At 39.3% G+C, this 18,029-nt stretch overlaps 1 protein-coding gene across 4 annotated transcripts in view; it reads right to left on the bottom strand.

Moving 5' to 3' along the window:
• Positions 1-17,695, bottom strand: part of PRIM2 (DNA primase subunit 2) — a 329,039-nt gene extending 311,344 nt beyond the window's left edge. For 3 of the 4 annotated variants that reach the window (XR_010413662.1, XM_064597736.1, XM_064597738.1), the window contains exons 1-5: positions 17,587-17,695; positions 16,689-16,850; positions 14,145-14,248; positions 11,162-11,241; positions 9,431-9,551 (exon numbers count right to left, since the gene is read on the bottom strand). Coding sequence is in view for 3 of the 4 variants with exons in the window: in XM_064597736.1 (XP_064453806.1) it covers positions 9,431-9,551; positions 11,162-11,241; positions 14,145-14,248; positions 16,689-16,842 (459 nt within the window). In the remaining variant the exon portion in view is untranslated. The remainder of the gene's footprint in view (positions 1-9,430; positions 9,552-11,161; positions 11,242-14,144; positions 14,249-16,688; positions 16,851-17,586) is intronic. The other variant, XM_064597737.1, reaches the window with a different exon arrangement.
• Positions 17,696-18,029: the final 334 nt, after the last annotated feature.

Here is an 18,029-nt window from a genome sequence, read left to right as displayed (position 1 = left end):
CTCAACCCACTGAGCCACTCAGGCACTCCGGGATTATCCTCATCTTAAAAATGAGGAAACAAGTACAGATCAGAAAATTTACTCAAAATCACATACCTGATTGTCAAGTCTGGGATTGAATTTTATGCTACCTATAAGTCAAAAGTTAGCCTATTACTGTTTAATGGATGCTGACAGAAGACAAAGACTCCTGCATTAGAGACAAAGAAATGTATTACTCATAAGCAGCAGCAAGAGAGCCGAGACATTGTGTCATTCTGCTTACCATCAAGTTCCTTGGGGGAAACATGACATAGTCCAGATGAATGGTCAAGTAGAATGGGTTTGCACTACAGCAACGAACACTGAGAAACAATCACTTTTACAGCAAGCGGTAAGCAAGCCTCCTCTATATATCAGGAAAATATTACTTCATCCCGCAAGGTTGCTTGTTAAAAACACAGCTGTGAGAACAGCCTGCATAAAGAGTGGTCAGGACCGTATTTTCTTCATATACCAAGCAAAACATGTAGGATCAGAAGGGGGCGGTTCCAACACTGATATGCATCAGATGGGTAACTCAAACTCCACAAATACACCACCAGAGTCTGGACTGTTAACCACTATTAATAAACCACATTCAAAAACTTTATCATTGTTCCCCTAATTTAAAACTATAATTACTGAGACCATTGAGGCCTGTCACTAAACATGGCAAACTGAACATAAGTATTTATTTCCATTAACTCCACAACAAAATGAAAAGTGACAATAATGATATAAAAAGAATATAAACTGGGCGCCTGGGTGGCTCAGTTGGTTAAGCGGCTGCCTTCGGCTCAGGTCATGATCCTGGAGTCCCGGGATCGAGTCCCACATTGGGCTCCCTGCTCGGCAGGGAGTCTGCTTCTCCCTCTGACCCTCCTCCCTCTCATGCTCTCTGTCTCTCATTCTCTCTCTCGCAAATAAATACAATCTAAAAAAAAAAAAAGAATATAAACCACCAAGGACAAACAAAATGGTGGAAGAGGGAGTTCAACATGGTATTGGAAAGTGGATGAAAGTGTGCTAATTGATTGAAAAGAGAAGAGAAAGTCACAACTTAAATCCCTAGAGAAAGAGATACTGAAGAGAGAGCTAATATTATCTCACAGAAAACAATCATGAATTAGATGAACCATATACAAAAAATGAAGAATGAAAAAAGAGAGAGAAAGAAAGAAAAAAGTCACCATAGTGAACAGTGGGCTCCTGGCTCTCTGATACAAGAATGTCAGCATTAAGACATAAATCACTGTGGAAAGAGATTGGAGGCTTCCTCTGAAATACTAACTTCGGCAAGGGTCATCAACCAATTATTTTTTAAAAAGTAATCGAATAATGCCCAATAGCTCAGGCGCCCAATAGACATGCATTCTTAATAAGCTCATTTGGGACATTCTTCAGGACAAACCATACACTAGCTCATAAAATAAGACTCAATAATTTTAAAAGGACTGTAGTCATACAAAATATGTTCTCAGACTAAAATGGAATTAAATTAAAAATCAGTAACAGCAGCAAGTTTGGAAAATTCAAAAACACATAAAAGGTGAGGGCGCCTGGTGGCTCAGTCAGTTAAACATCTGACTTCAGCTCAGGTCATGGTCTCAGGGTCCTGGGATCAAGCCCCACATCAGGCTCCCTGCTCAGTGGGGAGTCTGCTTCTCCCTCTCCCTCTGCCCCTCCACCTGCTTGTGTTTGCACGTGCTCTCTCTCTTTCACGCTCTCTCAAATAAATAAAATCTTTGAAAAAAAATACAAGTTGAACAACACCCAAAATAACCAGTAAGTCAAAGAAAAAACAAAGAAAATACTTTGATATTAATGAAAACAAAACACAACGCAGCCAAAACTCACAGAATGCATCTAAAGCAGTGTTCAGAGGAGGGTTAATATAAATGCCTACATTAAAAATGAAAAAAAACACCTTGAGGGGCGCCTGGGTGGCTCAGTCGTTAAGCGTCTGCCTTCGGCTCAGGTCATGATCCCAGGGTCCTGGGATCGAGCCCCGCATCGGGCTCCCTGCTCTGCGGGAAGCCTGCTTCTCCCTCTCCCACTCCCCCTGCTCGTGTTCCCTCTCTTGCTGTGTCTCTCTCTGTCAAATAAATAAAATCTTTAAAAAAAACAAAAAACAAAAAACACCTTGAATCAGTAACCTAAACTTCGACCTTAAGAAACTAGAAGAGCAAACTAAACCCTAAGCAAACAGAAGGAAGGAAATAATAAAGACTGGTAAGTGATAATAATAAATAGCAAAAATTAAAGACACAGGAATAGAAAAAACAGTAGAGAAAAACTGACAAAACCAAATAGTTATTTGAAAAGGTCAACAAAATTGACAAACCTCTGACTCAATGACCAAAAAAAAAAAAAAAAAAAAAAAAGACTTAGTAAAATCAGTAATGAAAGAATGAAAGGACATTACCAACCTTATAGAAATAAAAAGGATTTCTGAGGGGCGCCTGGGTGGCTCAGGTCATGATCCCAGAGTCCTGGGATTGAGTCCCACATCGGGCTCTCTGCTCAGCGGGGAGCCTGCTTCTCCCTCTTCTCCCTGCCTGTGCTCTCTCTCGCTATCTCTGTCTCTCTCTTTCAAATAAATAAAATAAATAAAAAATCTTAAAAAAAAAAAAAAAAAGGATTTCTGAAACTAATGTAATATTGGATATTAATTATATTTCAATTTTTTTAAGTAGGCGTCACACCCAGCGTGGAGCCCAATGCAGGGCTTGAACTCACAACCCTGAGATCAAGACCTGAGCTAAGAACAAGAATCGGATGCTTAACTGACTGAGCCACCCAGGTGCCCCTATATTACAATTTTTTAAAAAAGGATTATAAGGGATACTATGAACAAGTGTACATATCAATTAGATAACTCAGATGAATGGACAAATTCCTAGAAAACACAAATTACCAAAACTGACTCAAGAAGAAATAGAAAATTTGGATAGATCTATAATAAGAGTGAATCAGTAATTTTAAAACACCCCACAAAGAGATGCCTAAGCCCAGATTCCCTGGTTAAATTCTAACATATATTTAAAGAAAACACGAATCCTTCACAATCTCTTCCAAAAAAAACAAAAGAACAGGACACACTTCACACTTCCCAACCCCTTCTGAGACCAAGATTACTCTGATACCAAACCTAGACAATGACATTGCAAGAAAACTACAGACTAACATCCCTTATCAATAAACACAAAAATCCTCCAAAAAATTACAGCAAATCATCCAGCAACATATAAAAAGGATCATACAGGGGCACCTAGGTGGCTCAGCACTGAGTCTGCTTGAGATTCTCCCGCTCCCTCAGCCCATCTACCCCGCCGCTGGTGCGTGCACGCTCTCTCTCCAATCAGTCGATCAATCAATCAATCATACAGTATAAGCAAGAGGAATTTATCCCAGGAATATCCCAGCAAGGTTGGGACCAAAAATCAATTAATGTAACACACCATATTCACAAAATAAAGGACAAAATCATACGATCATCTCAACAGGTGCAAAAAAAGCACATGACTCGGGGGCGCCTGGGTGGCTCAGTCGTTAAGCATCTGCCTTCGGCTCAGGTCATGATCCCAGGGTCCTGGGATCGAGCCCCGTGTTGGGCTCCCTGCTCCACGGGGAGCCTGCTTCTCCCTCTCCCACTCCCCCTGTTTATGTTCTCTCTCTCGCTGTGTCTCTCTCTGTCAAAATAAATAAATAAAATCTTTAAAAAAAAAAAAAAAGCACATGACAAAAATCCAACACCCTTTCATGATGAGAATGCTCAAATAAAATTAGAAGGAAATTTTCTCAATCTGAATAAAAGTCATCTGTAAAAAACACATACCTAATATCATAGGTCAAAGTAAAAGACTGAATGATTTCTTCCCACTAAAATCAGGAACAAGACAAGGATGTCCACTACTGCCACTTCTATTCAACATTATACTAGAGATTCTAGCTAGGGAAATTAGTCAAAAACGAAGAAATAAAAAGCATCCAGATTGGAAAGTAATGAGTAAGATTCACCTCTATTTGTGAGACATAATCTCCTAAGGAATCCACTAAAACCTCTCAGTACTAAGAGTTCCATTAGGTTGCAGGATACAAGATCAATATACAAAAATCAATTGAACTTCTATAAACCAGCAATAAATATTCCAAAAATGAAATAAAGAAACAATTCCACTTACAGTGACATTAAAAAATAAAATACTAAGGGGGTCGCCTGGGTGGGTCAGTCAGTTAAGCATTTGACTCGATCTCATCTCAGGTCTTGATCTCAGGGTCATGAGATCAAGCCCCACCATGGAGCCTACTTAAAAATCAAATTAAATTAAAATTTTTGAAAAATAAAGAATAAGGGACACCTGGGTGGCTCAGTTGGTTAAGCGTCTGCCTTCGGCTCAGGTCATGATACCTGGGTCCTGGGATCAAGTCCCGAATAGGGCTCCTTGCTCAGCGGGGAGACTGCTTCTCCCTCTGCCTGACACTCCCCCTCCTTGTGGGTGCTTGTGGGTGCCTGCACATGTTCTCGCTCCCTCTCTCTCTGACAAATAAATAAAATCTTTTAAAAAATTAAAAGTAAAAATAAAGAATAAAATACTTACAGGTATAAATTTAACAAAAGTACCTGATTTTGTTGAAAAAATTAAAGAAAACCTTCAAAAATAAAAATATCCCATGTTCATGAAAAACATTTAGTATTAAGATGGCAAAACTCTCCGAACTGATCTACATGGTTTCTGCAATCTCAGTCTGAATCCCAGTCTGAGTCCCAGCTGACTTACTCGTAGAGCTGATATGTGAATCCTAAAATTCTTAAGAAAATGCAAGGAACAAAAATAGCCAAAATAATCTTGAAAAAAGAACAAAGTTAAAGGACTCCTACTTCTCAATTTCAAATATACAAAGCTATAGTAGTCAATATTCAAGACCATACAGTACTGCCATAAGAATAAGCATACAGCTCAAAAGAATAAAATTAAGAGTCCAGAAATAAACCAATTCAGTCAACTGACTTTTGACAAGAGTGACAATTTGATGAGGAAAGAATAGCCACTTTAACAAATGACACCTGAAAACCAGATAGCCACATGCGAAAAAATTAAGTTGGACCCCTACTCCATACAATATACAGAAATTAATGCAAAATGGGCGACAAACCCAAATGTAAGAACCAAAATTATAAAACTCTTAGACGGGTGTCTGGGTGGTGCAATTGGTTAAGTGTCCAACTCTTGGTTTCGGCTCAGGTCACAATCTTGGGTCCTGAGATTTAGCCAGTCACTGGGCTCCATGTTTTGGGCAGAGTCTGCTTGGGATTCTCTTTCCCTCTCCCTGCCCCTCCCATTTGTGCACACTCGCTCACTCTCTCGCTCTCTAAAATAAATGAATAAATCTTAAAAAAAAAAAAAGAAAGAAAGAAACTCCTACAGAAAGCCATAGGAGAAAATCTTCATGACCTTCCTTTAGACAAAACCTTCTTAGATCTGACACCAAAAGTACAAGTGACAAAAGAAAAAAATAGATAAACTAGACTTCACATAAATTAAAAACTTTGTGTTGCAAATGATACCATCAAAATGAAATGACAATCCTGAGAGAAAATATTTGTACATCATATATCTTACTGTATTCAGAATATGTAAATTAACACTCAACAATAAAAAGATGACTCGATTAAAAAAACATAAAAAGGATTTGTATAGACATTCCCCCCAAAATATACAAATAACCAGTAAGCACGTGAAAAGATGCTCAACATCATTCATCATTAGAGAAATGTAAATCAAAACCCCAGTGACTTACCACTTCACATCCACTAGGATGGCTACATTCAAAAACAAGTAACAACAATTGTGGGTGAAAATGTGGAGAAAGGGAGACCATCGTACACCAGTAAGATATAAAATGGTGCAGCCACATTGAAAAAGTTTAGCAGTTCCTCAAAAGTTTAAACACAGAATTACCCTATGACCTAGTAATTCCATTCCCAGATATATACCTAAAAGAAATAAAAAGATATCCACACAAAATTTGTACATATTCACTGCAGCATTATTCCTAATAGCCAAAATGTAGAAACAACCCAAAGTCCATCAACTGTTGAACAGAGAAATACTATTTGACAATAAAAAAGAATGAAGTACTGATTTTTGCTACAACATGGATGAAACTTTAAAATATCATGCTAAGTAAAGCATTATTCACAATAGCCAACATATAGAAGCAACCCAAGTGTTCATCCATAGATGAATGAATAAAAAAGATGTGGTGTGTGTATGTGTGTGTGTATATAATGGAATATTACTCAGCCATAAAAAAATGCAATCTTGCCTTTTGCAACAACATGGATGGACCTAGAAGATATAATGCTAAGTGATATAAGTCCATCAGAGAAAGACAAATACCATACGATTTCATTCATATGTGGAATTTAAGAAACAAAACAACAACAACAAAGAGACAAACCAAAGAACAGATTCACATACGGAGAACAAACTGGTGGTTGCCAGAAGGGAGGTAGGTGGGAGGATGGGTGAAATACATAAAGGGATTAAGAATATATTTATTGTGATAAGCACTGAGAATTGTATAGAATTGTTGAATTGTTATATATTGTATACCTGAAACTAATACAACACTGTATGTTGATTATACTTAATTCTTAAAAAGAATTGCACTAAGTGAAAGAAACCAGTAACAAGACCACAAGTTACATGATTCCATTTATATGAAAAGACCAGAATAGACAAATTCACAGAGACAGAAAGTAGGTTAGTGGCTTCCAAGGGATGAGAGGAAGAAACGAAAAGTGACTACTAATGGGTAGGATAATTCTCAAATTCTTTTCTAGGGTAATGAAATGTTCTAAAATAGATAGTGGTGATGGTTGTACAACTCTGTGATTATACTAAAAACCAATAAATTGTACATTTTATTTTTTTTCCCTTCCCCTAAGTTGTACATTTTAAAAGGGTGAATTTTAAGATATGTGAATGCTATCTCAATAAAGGTATTATAAAATATTATACCTGTGATCTCATGTGTAATGTAGAATCTAAAAAAGCCGAATACATAGAAGCAGAGAACAGAATGTTGAATGCCAGGGGCAAGGGGGTGGGGAAAAATGAGACGTTGGTCAAAGAGTCCACACTTCCATTGCCATAATATCATGGTGACTATAGTTAACAATACTGTATTCTATAACTGAAAGTTGACATGAGAGTGAATTTTAAATGTTCTCACCATAACCACGACAAAATTGCAATTATGTGAGGTGAAGGATGTGTTAACTAGTCTTATTGTGGTAAACACTTCACAACATATACATGTATCAAATGATCACCTTGGACACCTTAAGCCTACACAATGCTATACGTCAATTACGTCTCAATAGAGCTGGGGGAAAAAGACACACTGTATGATACTATTTATATAAAGTTCAAAATCAGGCAGAATTTATGATATTAGAAGTCAGGTAGTAGCTAATTTTAGGCAGGAGACAGGAGGTAGTGAATAGGAGGAGGCACAAGGTACACAGGTGATAGCAATGTTCCATTTCTTAACTTTGGTAATAATCACTTTGTGATACTTCATAGAGCTATATAGTTATGATCTATGCACTTTTCTGTACATAATTAAATTGTAAAGTTTAAAAAAAAAAAACAGTTTTTGCTTAAAAAAAATTATACTTGACAATACACTGAGACATTTTAAAATAAAAAATAGATCTTTAGGGGCGCCTGGGTGGTTCAGTCGGTTAAGCATCTGCCTTCAGCTCAGATCATGATCCCAGGGTCCAGAGATCAAGCCCCATGTGGGACTCCCTACTCAGCAAGGAGTCTGCTTCTCCTTCTCCCTTTGCCCCGCCCCCTGCTTGTGTTTTCTCTCTCTCTCTCTCAAATAAATAAAATCTTTAAAAAAAAAAAAAAAAGAATAAAAAACATCTTCAAGGACACTTCTCTATTTCTATCTATCCATCTATCTATTTATTTATTTATTTATAAGTAGGCTCCATCCCCAGCACCCAGCATGGAACCTAATGCGGGGCTTGAACTCACAACCCTGAGATCAAGACCTGAGGTGAGATCAAGAGTCAGACACTTAACTGATTGAGCCACCCAGGTGCCCTTCTCTATTCATTTCAACAACAGGAAAAAATAAATTATTTTTAATATAAAAGCATACATTAACTGTAAGTGATATTAGCAATAATGGACTTCACTAAGGATCTAAGTTAAAAACAAACAAACAAAAAAAGACAAAAGGGAAAATGTATGGGGTTTGGGTCAGATGATCTAGGCTCAACACTTTCCTATGCCCACGTAGATGTTATTTAGAAATCTCATGGGGCGGGAGCCTGGGTGGCTCAGTTGGTTGGGCGACTGCCTTCGGCTCAGGTCATGATCCTGGAGTCCCAGGATCGAGTCCCTCATCGGACTCCCTGCTCAGCGGGGAGTCTGCTTCGCCCTCTGACCCTCCCCCCTCTCATGCTCATTCTCTCTCATTCTCTCTCAAATGAATAAATAAAATCTTTAAAAAAAAAAATAGAAATCTCATGGGGCTCTTAGAAAGGAGAGAAACTGCACAAAGTGCTTCCCTCACACATAATCAACACTAAATGTCTATCAAATGTTTGTTTACTTCCCTTCATGCCATCTCTTTCCACCAACTCAATAACCCACACTGTTTCTGTACACCATGAGTATATTTTCCACTTCTCAGAACAATGTCTTTCACTCCAGCTTCTACTTTATTTGGCCTCAAGTCACTCATTCTAACACCAAAATGGAGACTCACTCAATCCTACTAACATCTAAGTGCTCCATGACAGAATTTTTCTGCCTTCCCTCCACAGCATAGATCATCCTAAAAAACATAAATCCTATTTCCACCCACAATACTTACACTTGCTAAATATATCCCAGACATTTCTTTTTCATATAGTTGCAATATGTAAATCATTCAGATTCGTCTGCAAAATAATTTTTACAACTCCTCAGAGATTTTACCAACTGACTTTTAAAATAAAGTCTAAACTATATTTCATTACTGGAAATATATACTACCTAACACTTCTCTATTTCCTTTAATACATTATTAGCTTTAAATCTTCAGCCTAGAAGATTTTGGTTAAAGATGAACCTGTATAAATTAAATTTTTTTGTGCTTTCACAAGTCACATATTTAATAAAGTCACTAAATATGAGACTTTGGTACTAAGGAGCCCCTTTTCTTCTAGTCATGGAAAAGGAAAGGTTCCTTGTGCAAAGCCAACAGCTATTCTTTCAGGCAGGTACTTCAGAAGAAAATGTAAAGAGAAAGAATGCCACACGTTAATACTAGCACTTAAGGCCAACAGGAAGGGAGAATGATGAAAACAATTTGAAGATGGATACAAAACTATACTTACAGCCTCAAAGTGCAAATGGATATCCTTTAAGAAATTTTGAATTTTGTCCTTGGGTAAAATACTGAATCGAAATCGTAGGAGATCCATTTCTTGTTGAATGAACCAGCGTCTAAGATCCTCACTGAAATGGAGACAGGGAAATGGTAAGCATAAATGAAAAGCCCAATATTATTTTAAAAGTCCACCAATTATTAAATCCAAGAAATCTTTATGAAATAAAATTCAAACATAAGCAAGACGCCAAAAGATAGAAGCTAAAAGCATACAAGTCCTCTATTATAATAAAGAGTACAGATACACAGCACACACAATCTACCAGGGATGTGCTGAACATGGGGAGAGATATTATGAATATAAAATTAAAAGAATTAAATACAGAATACCTTGAGCCTGATTATCAAATAATATAAAAGAACACAATTCATTGCATTTAACTGCAAAATAGTCATTTACATTAGAAAATGGGATATTCCTTCAGCCTAAGGTGGTTTCATCAATGCCAAATAAATAGCAAATTTTTTTAAAGTAACTTTATCTCAGGGCGCCTGGGTGGCTCAGTCGTTAAGCGTCTGCCTTCAGCTCAGGTCATGATCCCAGGGTCCTGGGATCGAGCCCCACATCGGGCTCCCTGCTCTGCGGGAAGCCTGCTTCTCTCTCTCCCACTCCCCCTGCTTATGTTCCCTCTCTCGCTGTGTCTCTCTCTGTCAAATAAATAAATAAATAAAATCTTAAAAAAAAAAAAAAAAAGTAACTTTATCTCAAAAAAAAGTAACTTTATCTCTGAATAGATTATGATCAGAGAAACTCTGAAAGTAAACTTTGCTTACAGCTTTATAGTTTATAATTTCACAAAATTTAATATGTGCAAGTATACCTCAATTTTTTTAAAGCCAACATATAAATATATTAATTCATAAAATATACAATGGGCATTATTGTTGTCACAAAATAATTTTACTACTGCATGTACATATGATTTAGTTTTTTTTTCCCCCAAAGTGACTTTCACAGATGGTCAGCAATTCATTTACTGCATAAATTACATAAAATGCACATGCTTTTTTACAAAAGAAAAGCTCCAGGACCAAACACGGTGAATAATTTCTCAGTTATAATCTTGTGATAGAAAACAATCTCAAGATTCTCATTTGCTAAGCCTATCAATAGAAAGAAACAGGAAAAAAAAAAAAAAACAATAAGTATGCTATTTAGCCAAAATTAATGCAGGGGAAAAAAGTTAAAAAAAAAAAAAAAGCAACTAACTCCTTCTCCCTCTGGGTGGCACTATATTATAACAAACGAACTAGCAAAGGAAAAGATCTTATCTAATGGGCACTAGCCCATAGATCTCAACTTCTAAAAATCTGTACCAAATACAAGTATATGTTTGAGTCATTATTTCTTATAAATAGTGCCACTATTTTTTTCTGGGAAAACAGTAGCAAAAGTCCTTCTTCTTCCTGAAATCCCCTCCAATTTCAAATCCCAAATGAAGAGCCTGTCCCATGAAGCTAACAAGTGTTTCAACAGGCAAATTTTAGAATTTTTTCAATATTTTTAGTAAACTGGCTTCAAACAATTCGCTACAGCGGTGTTCAACTCATCAATCGCCAGTTTCTGATGTTATTCTGAGTTTTTCAATGTTGAGTACAATACACGTCAGCTTCCCCTGTACCAATTTATAACCCAAGAATACCAGATTCAACTATGAGAGCATAAATGTATACTCACGACTGGCAATAAGCAAGACGTAAAATAAAGTGAGAAATATGATCTTTTCTTCGGGGTTCATACTCATTCTCTAAGTTTTCCTAAAAATAATGGCACATGAGTAAGATAAATGCATTGGAATGGTTAAGAAGTATAAAGAATTACAGAGTCATCATAAGCCAATGGTAGTTAAAGTTTCAAATACAAATTTCATAATTTGCTTTCCAAGATAATTATCATTTTATGTAAGATAGCAATCAAATGAAATGAGAACTGAACTGATACCAACAAAACCTCCTGGGTTTGGACTCCACTCTCTCTTCCTATCAAATCCTCTCCTAACTTCCTTTCTTACCCAGCCCATACCCAGGGCTCTCACCTCTTCAACCACCTCTTGCATCAACCCTCAACTGCTTTCATTTAACCATTTGGCAAAACCGAGATTTTAAATAAATCTACAGCTACACTCTACAGTCCTATTCCCAAAACACTGAGAACCTCTGAGCAAAAAAATACACAATTATTGAGAATTTGGAATATTAAAAATTCATAACCTCTAACATGAACTGGACCTTTACAGCACCAAGGAATCCTTATTCAAGTCCAACACAGTTAAGAGGGAACAAGTCCTGAGCACGTATGAGGAACCAGGCACTGTTATAAGCATGTTTAATCTTATTAACCCATTTAATCCTTTTAAAAATCTCTATGAAGTAAGCACTACCAAATCCCTATTTTAAAGATGAGGAAACTGAGGCACGGGGATGTAATATAATTTTTCCAGGGTCACAACGCTTATGACAATAGAACAGGGATTTGAGACATAATCATCTTTCCTCACTCTTAGAAATGCTGTTTCAGTCTTTACTAGTTGACCCAAGCTCCCTACCACACCAATTCCCCTTCTCTCCCAACAGGTAACTTCACCTACTTTACAGAAATTAAAGGCCACGGGCCAACTCCTTCAGCTCCAAGCTTCTGCATCCACACCGTACTACTTTCCCTTCCAACTCTGTGGACAAAAGATCTCTCCCTCCTCCTATATAAGCTAATCCCTAAACCTAAGCCATGCAACCCATCTACTCTTCTGTCCTAAGGATCTTGATTTATCAAATGCTCTCTCAAACTCCCCTCTTCTTTCTCTTCCAGATTTCTTTGCTCAGCTTATAGGCATGTTCAAGTATCTCCTGTCGTGTAGGTCTTCTCTTTTCCCTATAAATTCTTCTTTATTCAGAGGCGCCTGGGTGGCTCAGTTGGTTAAGCGACTGCCTTCAGCTCAGGTCATGATCCCAGGGTCCTGGGATCGAGCCCCACATCGGGCTCCCGGCTCCGCGGGAAGCCTGCTTCTCCCTCTCCCTCTCCCCCTGCTTGTGTTCCTGCTCTCGCTGTCTCTGTCTCTGTAAAATAAATAAATAAAATCTTTAAAAAAAAAAAAAAATTCTTCTTTATTCAGACCTATTTCTCCCCTGTCTTTTCAGCTAGCCATCTTAAGAGTACATATCCCATACCCACCTCTCTCCTCCAAACACTGCCATCATTGGCTTCTGCCTCTATCTACAAGGCCCCACAGAGCTGATAAATCCAAACGGATTCTGTACAATTCATCTTACATGATCCTAACCTTCTGAAATTATGTAGTTAAGAGTACCACCATGGAGACAAAATGTCCAGATTTGAATCTTGGCTCCACCATTTACCAAATTATAAGCTGGGCCAGTTAGGTAGCTTATCAATAACTCCATTCCCTTATCTATAAAATAGGGGTGACAAGAGTACCTGCCTCATAAGACTGTTAACTGGATTACATGGGTTAATATATGTAATGTCCTTAGAACAATCTCTGGGATACAGTAAACAAGCATAATATGAACGCTTGCTGTTGTTACTGCTATGATATCAGTATTTACACCATGATCACTATTATATCAACTCCAGCCTTCCTTGGCTACCATGCCACTATTATCCCCGATGATCTCCTACCTCTCAGGCAACTCCTTCTCAATCTCCTTCCCAGACTCCCCCAATTCTACTTTACTTTAAATATTGGTATTCTTCACATCCTGTCCGCCATAATCTCACTCAAATATTTTCCTCCTCCTGATGATAGCAACCTTCCTCTTAAATCCATACCTCCACTCCAGATGTCTCCAAAGTCCAACCTGAATGTATAACCAACTATCCACTAGGCATTTCCATGAGCACCTCAAATTCATGTCTAGAACTCAATATCTTCCTTCTAAGACTTGCTTCTCCTCCTGTACATTACCTCTCAAAATACTATCACCATCCACTTAGTTGTCCTAACCAGAAACCCGGGTGTCATTCCTAACTCTCCCTGCAATTAGTCACTAAAATCTTTTCATTCGACCTTCATAGTATCTTTTAATATCAGTCCTCTTCTCCCCATTCAATTCAGTCTCATCATTTCCAGGCGAACTGGTTTTCCTCCTACCAGACAAGGCCCACTCAATCTGCTGTTGGCAGTCATCTCCCCAAAATAAAAATCGGATCACATGTATCAGATTCGGTTCCAGCACTACCTGGAACTGGGACGCCTTCCCAAACCTCCCCGGTGTGAGCTGGGTAATTGTAGGTGCTCTTGGCGTTCCTGGAGCACGCATTTAACAGCACCCTTCATGCTGTGGTGCACAGGGTACATCCGGTAATGTCTGGAGATATCTACTGGGCAGAAGTCAGAAATGCTAATGAGCATCCTACAGTGCACAGAACACTCCCTGCACCAAGGAATTATCAGGCCCAAATGTCAATAGTCCCGAGGTTGAGAAACCCTGCTATATTATAATCATCTGACTACATGTCAATCACCCCTAATGGACTGCAGATATCCCTTCAGGCAGAGTCTATGCTAGTCTTTTTTAAAGCCCTGTGCCTAATATGAGATCTTTTCCACAACCAAGACTCACTATATAAATATATACAAACTGAAGAACATTTCTTTTTTTTTTTTTTTTCTGAAGAACATTTCTTTCCCACTTTTACTTACTCTGAAGGAAAACTTGAGCTTTCTTATCTCATTCTCCAACTTACTCTGGTATGGCTCAGTTCCTTTCACATAGCTCACACCAAGATTTTCAACTGCTTTTAGCACTAGAAAATATTTTTAAAACAGAAGAAAAAAATGTATGATTGCAAGATAATTTTTAAAAACTAAGACAAAGTCTATGAATAGCAATCCCATAATTACTTGTTTTTAAAAGATGACAAGTTGTAATGGCTTTATTTTCTGCAACTACGTTATACAAATTACATAAATTTATGGGAAAATAATCTCCATCCATATGCAGAAAATATACATGTCCTATAACATAATCTAATACCAGGGATTCTCAAACAGAGGGAGAGGGATGGGGGATCATTACTGTGTACTGAGCCACCCCTGTTGAGGAATTCAAGTGTGTTATTAAAAAAAAATTAAGCACCCGTTTGCATCCCTCATGTGGAGCTGTCAGTTTGCTTCATTTACTCAGCAGAGACTCATCAGAAAAAATAGCCCTTCCTTTACTGATGGAAGTAGAGGAGAAGACCCAACAGTGAAGAAGCAAAACCCTTCAATGATCCAAATGAACTGTCCTGAATAGATGCACATAACTGTTCAAAGGTTCCCAAAGCACCTTGTCAATCCTTCCTTAGATGAATTCTACTTCCATCATTATGAAAAGCATTTTTATAATTCAAGAATGCAAAACTTCTAAAATGAATCCTGAACATAAACCTGTGCCCCACAGGCACCTCATTACGGTATCTCAAACTAAACTAATCCTCTTCCCCTCCGTCCTGCCCCTCTTCCTGCCATCCCCATCTCCACTAGCACAGTTTCTAACCACCAGATCATCCAAAATGGAATTTCAGCCATTCTCACCTGCCCCCTCACTCCTCATATCCAAACAATCACCAAATCCTGTCAGGAATACCTCCTCAGTAAATGGCTCCCTTCCTATCCCTGACACTGTTACTGCCTTAGTTCAGGCCTTCACCATCTCACTCCGTAAGTGCCAAACCCAAGGGGCACTTTTCAATCATCATCTTAATCTCTATGAAGCATCCGACACTGCTAAGCTTCCTAAAACCCTTTTCTCCCTTGTCTTCACTCTTCACTCAACAAGCACTGAGCGCTCCCTCTCTGTATTAGCTGTTGTCACTCTGCTCTTATATTTTTTTTAAGATTATTTATTTATTTGACAGAGAGCACAAGCAGGTGGAATAGCAGGCAGAGGGAGAGGGAGAAGCAGGCTCCCCGCTGAGCAAGGAGCCTGCAGCGGGGCTCGATCCCAGGACTCTGGGATCATATCCCGAGCCGAAGGCAGTTGCCCAACCAACTGAACCACCCAGACACCCTGTCACTCTGCTCTTCTAAAAGTGACTAACAGTATCTTACCTTACCTTCTGATTTTCCCACAAGGATATCCTGGAACATTAAACTCAGAAAACACTGTTATTACTTGTTTCAGTTCATGCCCAGCTTATTTCTTTCTTTCACTAACACAAAGAGGATAAGCAGGCCCACAGTACAACCGCCACATCCTTCTTATGCCCCGATATTACACCATTAGCTTGGCACAAAATGCCCTTGGTTATCCATTCTTCTCCACCTAACCTAAACTTGTCACTGTTCCCTCAAATATAACATTCTCACTCGTGCCTCCAAGTCTCTGTACAGTCCATTATCTCAGCTTGAAAAAAGCTTTTACTTTTCTTTTGAGAAACTTCTATTCATCCTTTGAGGTCCAGATTACATTTCAACTTCTCTAAGCAGTCTTACCTAATCAGCCTAAATCACTCCCACCTCTGTTTCAAGAGCACCACTATTTACCTCTAATAAGACACTTAAAATGCTAAATTATGATTGGGGCGCCTGGGTGGCTCAGTCGGTTGGGCATCTGCCTTCGGCTCGGGTCATGATCCCAGGGTCCTGGGATCGAGCCCCGCATCGGGCTCCCTGCTTGGCGGGAAGCCTGCTTCTCCCTCTCCCACTCCCCCTGCTTGTGTTCCCTCTCTCTCTGTGTCTCTCTCTGTCAAATGGATAAATGAAATCTTTGAAAAAAAAAAAAATACTAAATTATGATTATTATTTTGGATGTGTGTATCTACGTACTAGAATACAACTTCAATGAATATGAGAATTACACTATTCATCTGAAAATCCCCACCCAACCTAGAATATAGTGGCACTCAATATACACTATACAGTATATAAAATAGCAAGCCCTCGGGACACCTGGGTGGCTCAGTCGGTTAAGCGTCTGCCTTCGGCTCAGGTCATGATCCCAGGGTCCCGGAATCGAGTCCCGCATCGGGCTCCCTGCTCCAAGGGGAGCCTGCTTCTCCCTCTGCCTCTGTCTCTCTCTCTCTCTCTCTGTCTCTCATGAATAAATAAATAAAATCTTTAAAAAATAAAATAAAACAGCAAGCCCTCAATAAATATTTCTTGAATGAACTGAATGAAGGAAATAAATTACTCTCATTCATTCCCCCAAATTTTAAGTGAAGTTCTCAAGAACGTACCAACTCTAATTCAAGTATCACTCACATTTAACTCTATCGATAGCCAAGTTTTCAAACTCGAGCAAAGATATGCTTTCAGAAGGTGGTTCCAAGTAAAACTGAAGGCTGTGAGGGTAGCAAACATTCCTTTGGTCACCCGTCAACCTCAGTTTCTTCCGCTTTCCTCCAGAAAACTGCATCTTGTGACCTTGGAAGGAAACATAAAATGGTTAAAATAACGGCAAGTGGAGTTGAAAACAACAAACAACAAATGCAAAAAATAACTTCGTATACACAGAAAAAAACTGAAAGGCATGCATAAAATGTTAACAGTGGTTATCCCTGGGTAATATGTCTTTTTGTATTTTCCAGATTTTCTACAACACACCTGTAACAATTCTGTAATGCGAGTGAGGGCCGTGTGTGCAAGGTGAGACGCAGGTGGTGGTCGTAACTTCCGGCAACATCAAAACCAGGCTATGTTGCCTGTGTGCCACCGCCCTTGCACCTCTGCAGTCCCAAGAGTGAAGATGAGATTTTATACGGGTTGCAATCGTGAATTTGGAGGAAAGCACGGTAGGTTCTGGTTTCCAGAGAAGAGACTTAATGGACCAGGACCAGTTACTCACTTCCTATCTCATGACCCTGGGAAACAGTACAGGTCTTCCTAATCCAGTCTTTCCGAACTCCCTGTAGGAAGCATCCACAAGCTCCTTAAAAAAATTACCCCCCTCCATCCTACCCGAGCCCTTCGGCGAAGCTTCTCTCTCCTCAACTCGCTGGCACCTGCGTCTCTGCCCCAACCAACCAATACCCAATACCCCCACCCCACCATGTTATCCTTCGGCTCCCACCGCTGGCAAAGTGCTCTCCCTTCTTTCCCCACTTGCAAGCCTCAACACCAAGATTACTGTCCGTCCTAAAGCCGCAGGAGACCCTCTTACCTGCAAGCACACAAAACACGAAAAACACAAACCAACAGACGCCGTTCTCAGATGGCGGGAGAGTTCATATGGGATCGGAAACGGAAGTAACGGGACCACAAAGCCCGCCCCCCGACCGTCCCGCCCACCCAGCGCGCGCGCGCGCCCTGCGCATGCTCCGTGCGGCGCTCCTGGGTTCCTAGGACGTTTAACCCATTTTGCTCCTAAAAATTATTTAAATACGATCGTTTGCGTTTCCAAATTATACGCTGCACCTCCTGCATGTGCCGCCGGTAGCTTTTGATGATTGAAACTGGGGTACCGGAAGGCTAGCGGCAGAAATTTCTGCGCTCCCAAGGGTATGGAGCTTTAACCCACAGGGCTAGACTGATGACTCGAGCTAGCGGAGGAATAGGCGTTTACTGAGCTCGTTTTGCACCCGGCTCACTATTAGGGGCTCTGTT

Source organism: Mirounga angustirostris, unplaced genomic scaffold, assembly GCF_029215605.1.
Source record: "Mirounga angustirostris isolate CCGP_5_RB_7025 unplaced genomic scaffold, mMirAng1.0.hap1 SCAF_8, whole genome shotgun sequence".
Classification (NCBI taxonomy): Eukaryota; Metazoa; Chordata; class Mammalia; order Carnivora; family Phocidae; genus Mirounga; species Mirounga angustirostris.
This window is presented reverse-complemented; position numbering and strand designations above follow the sequence as displayed.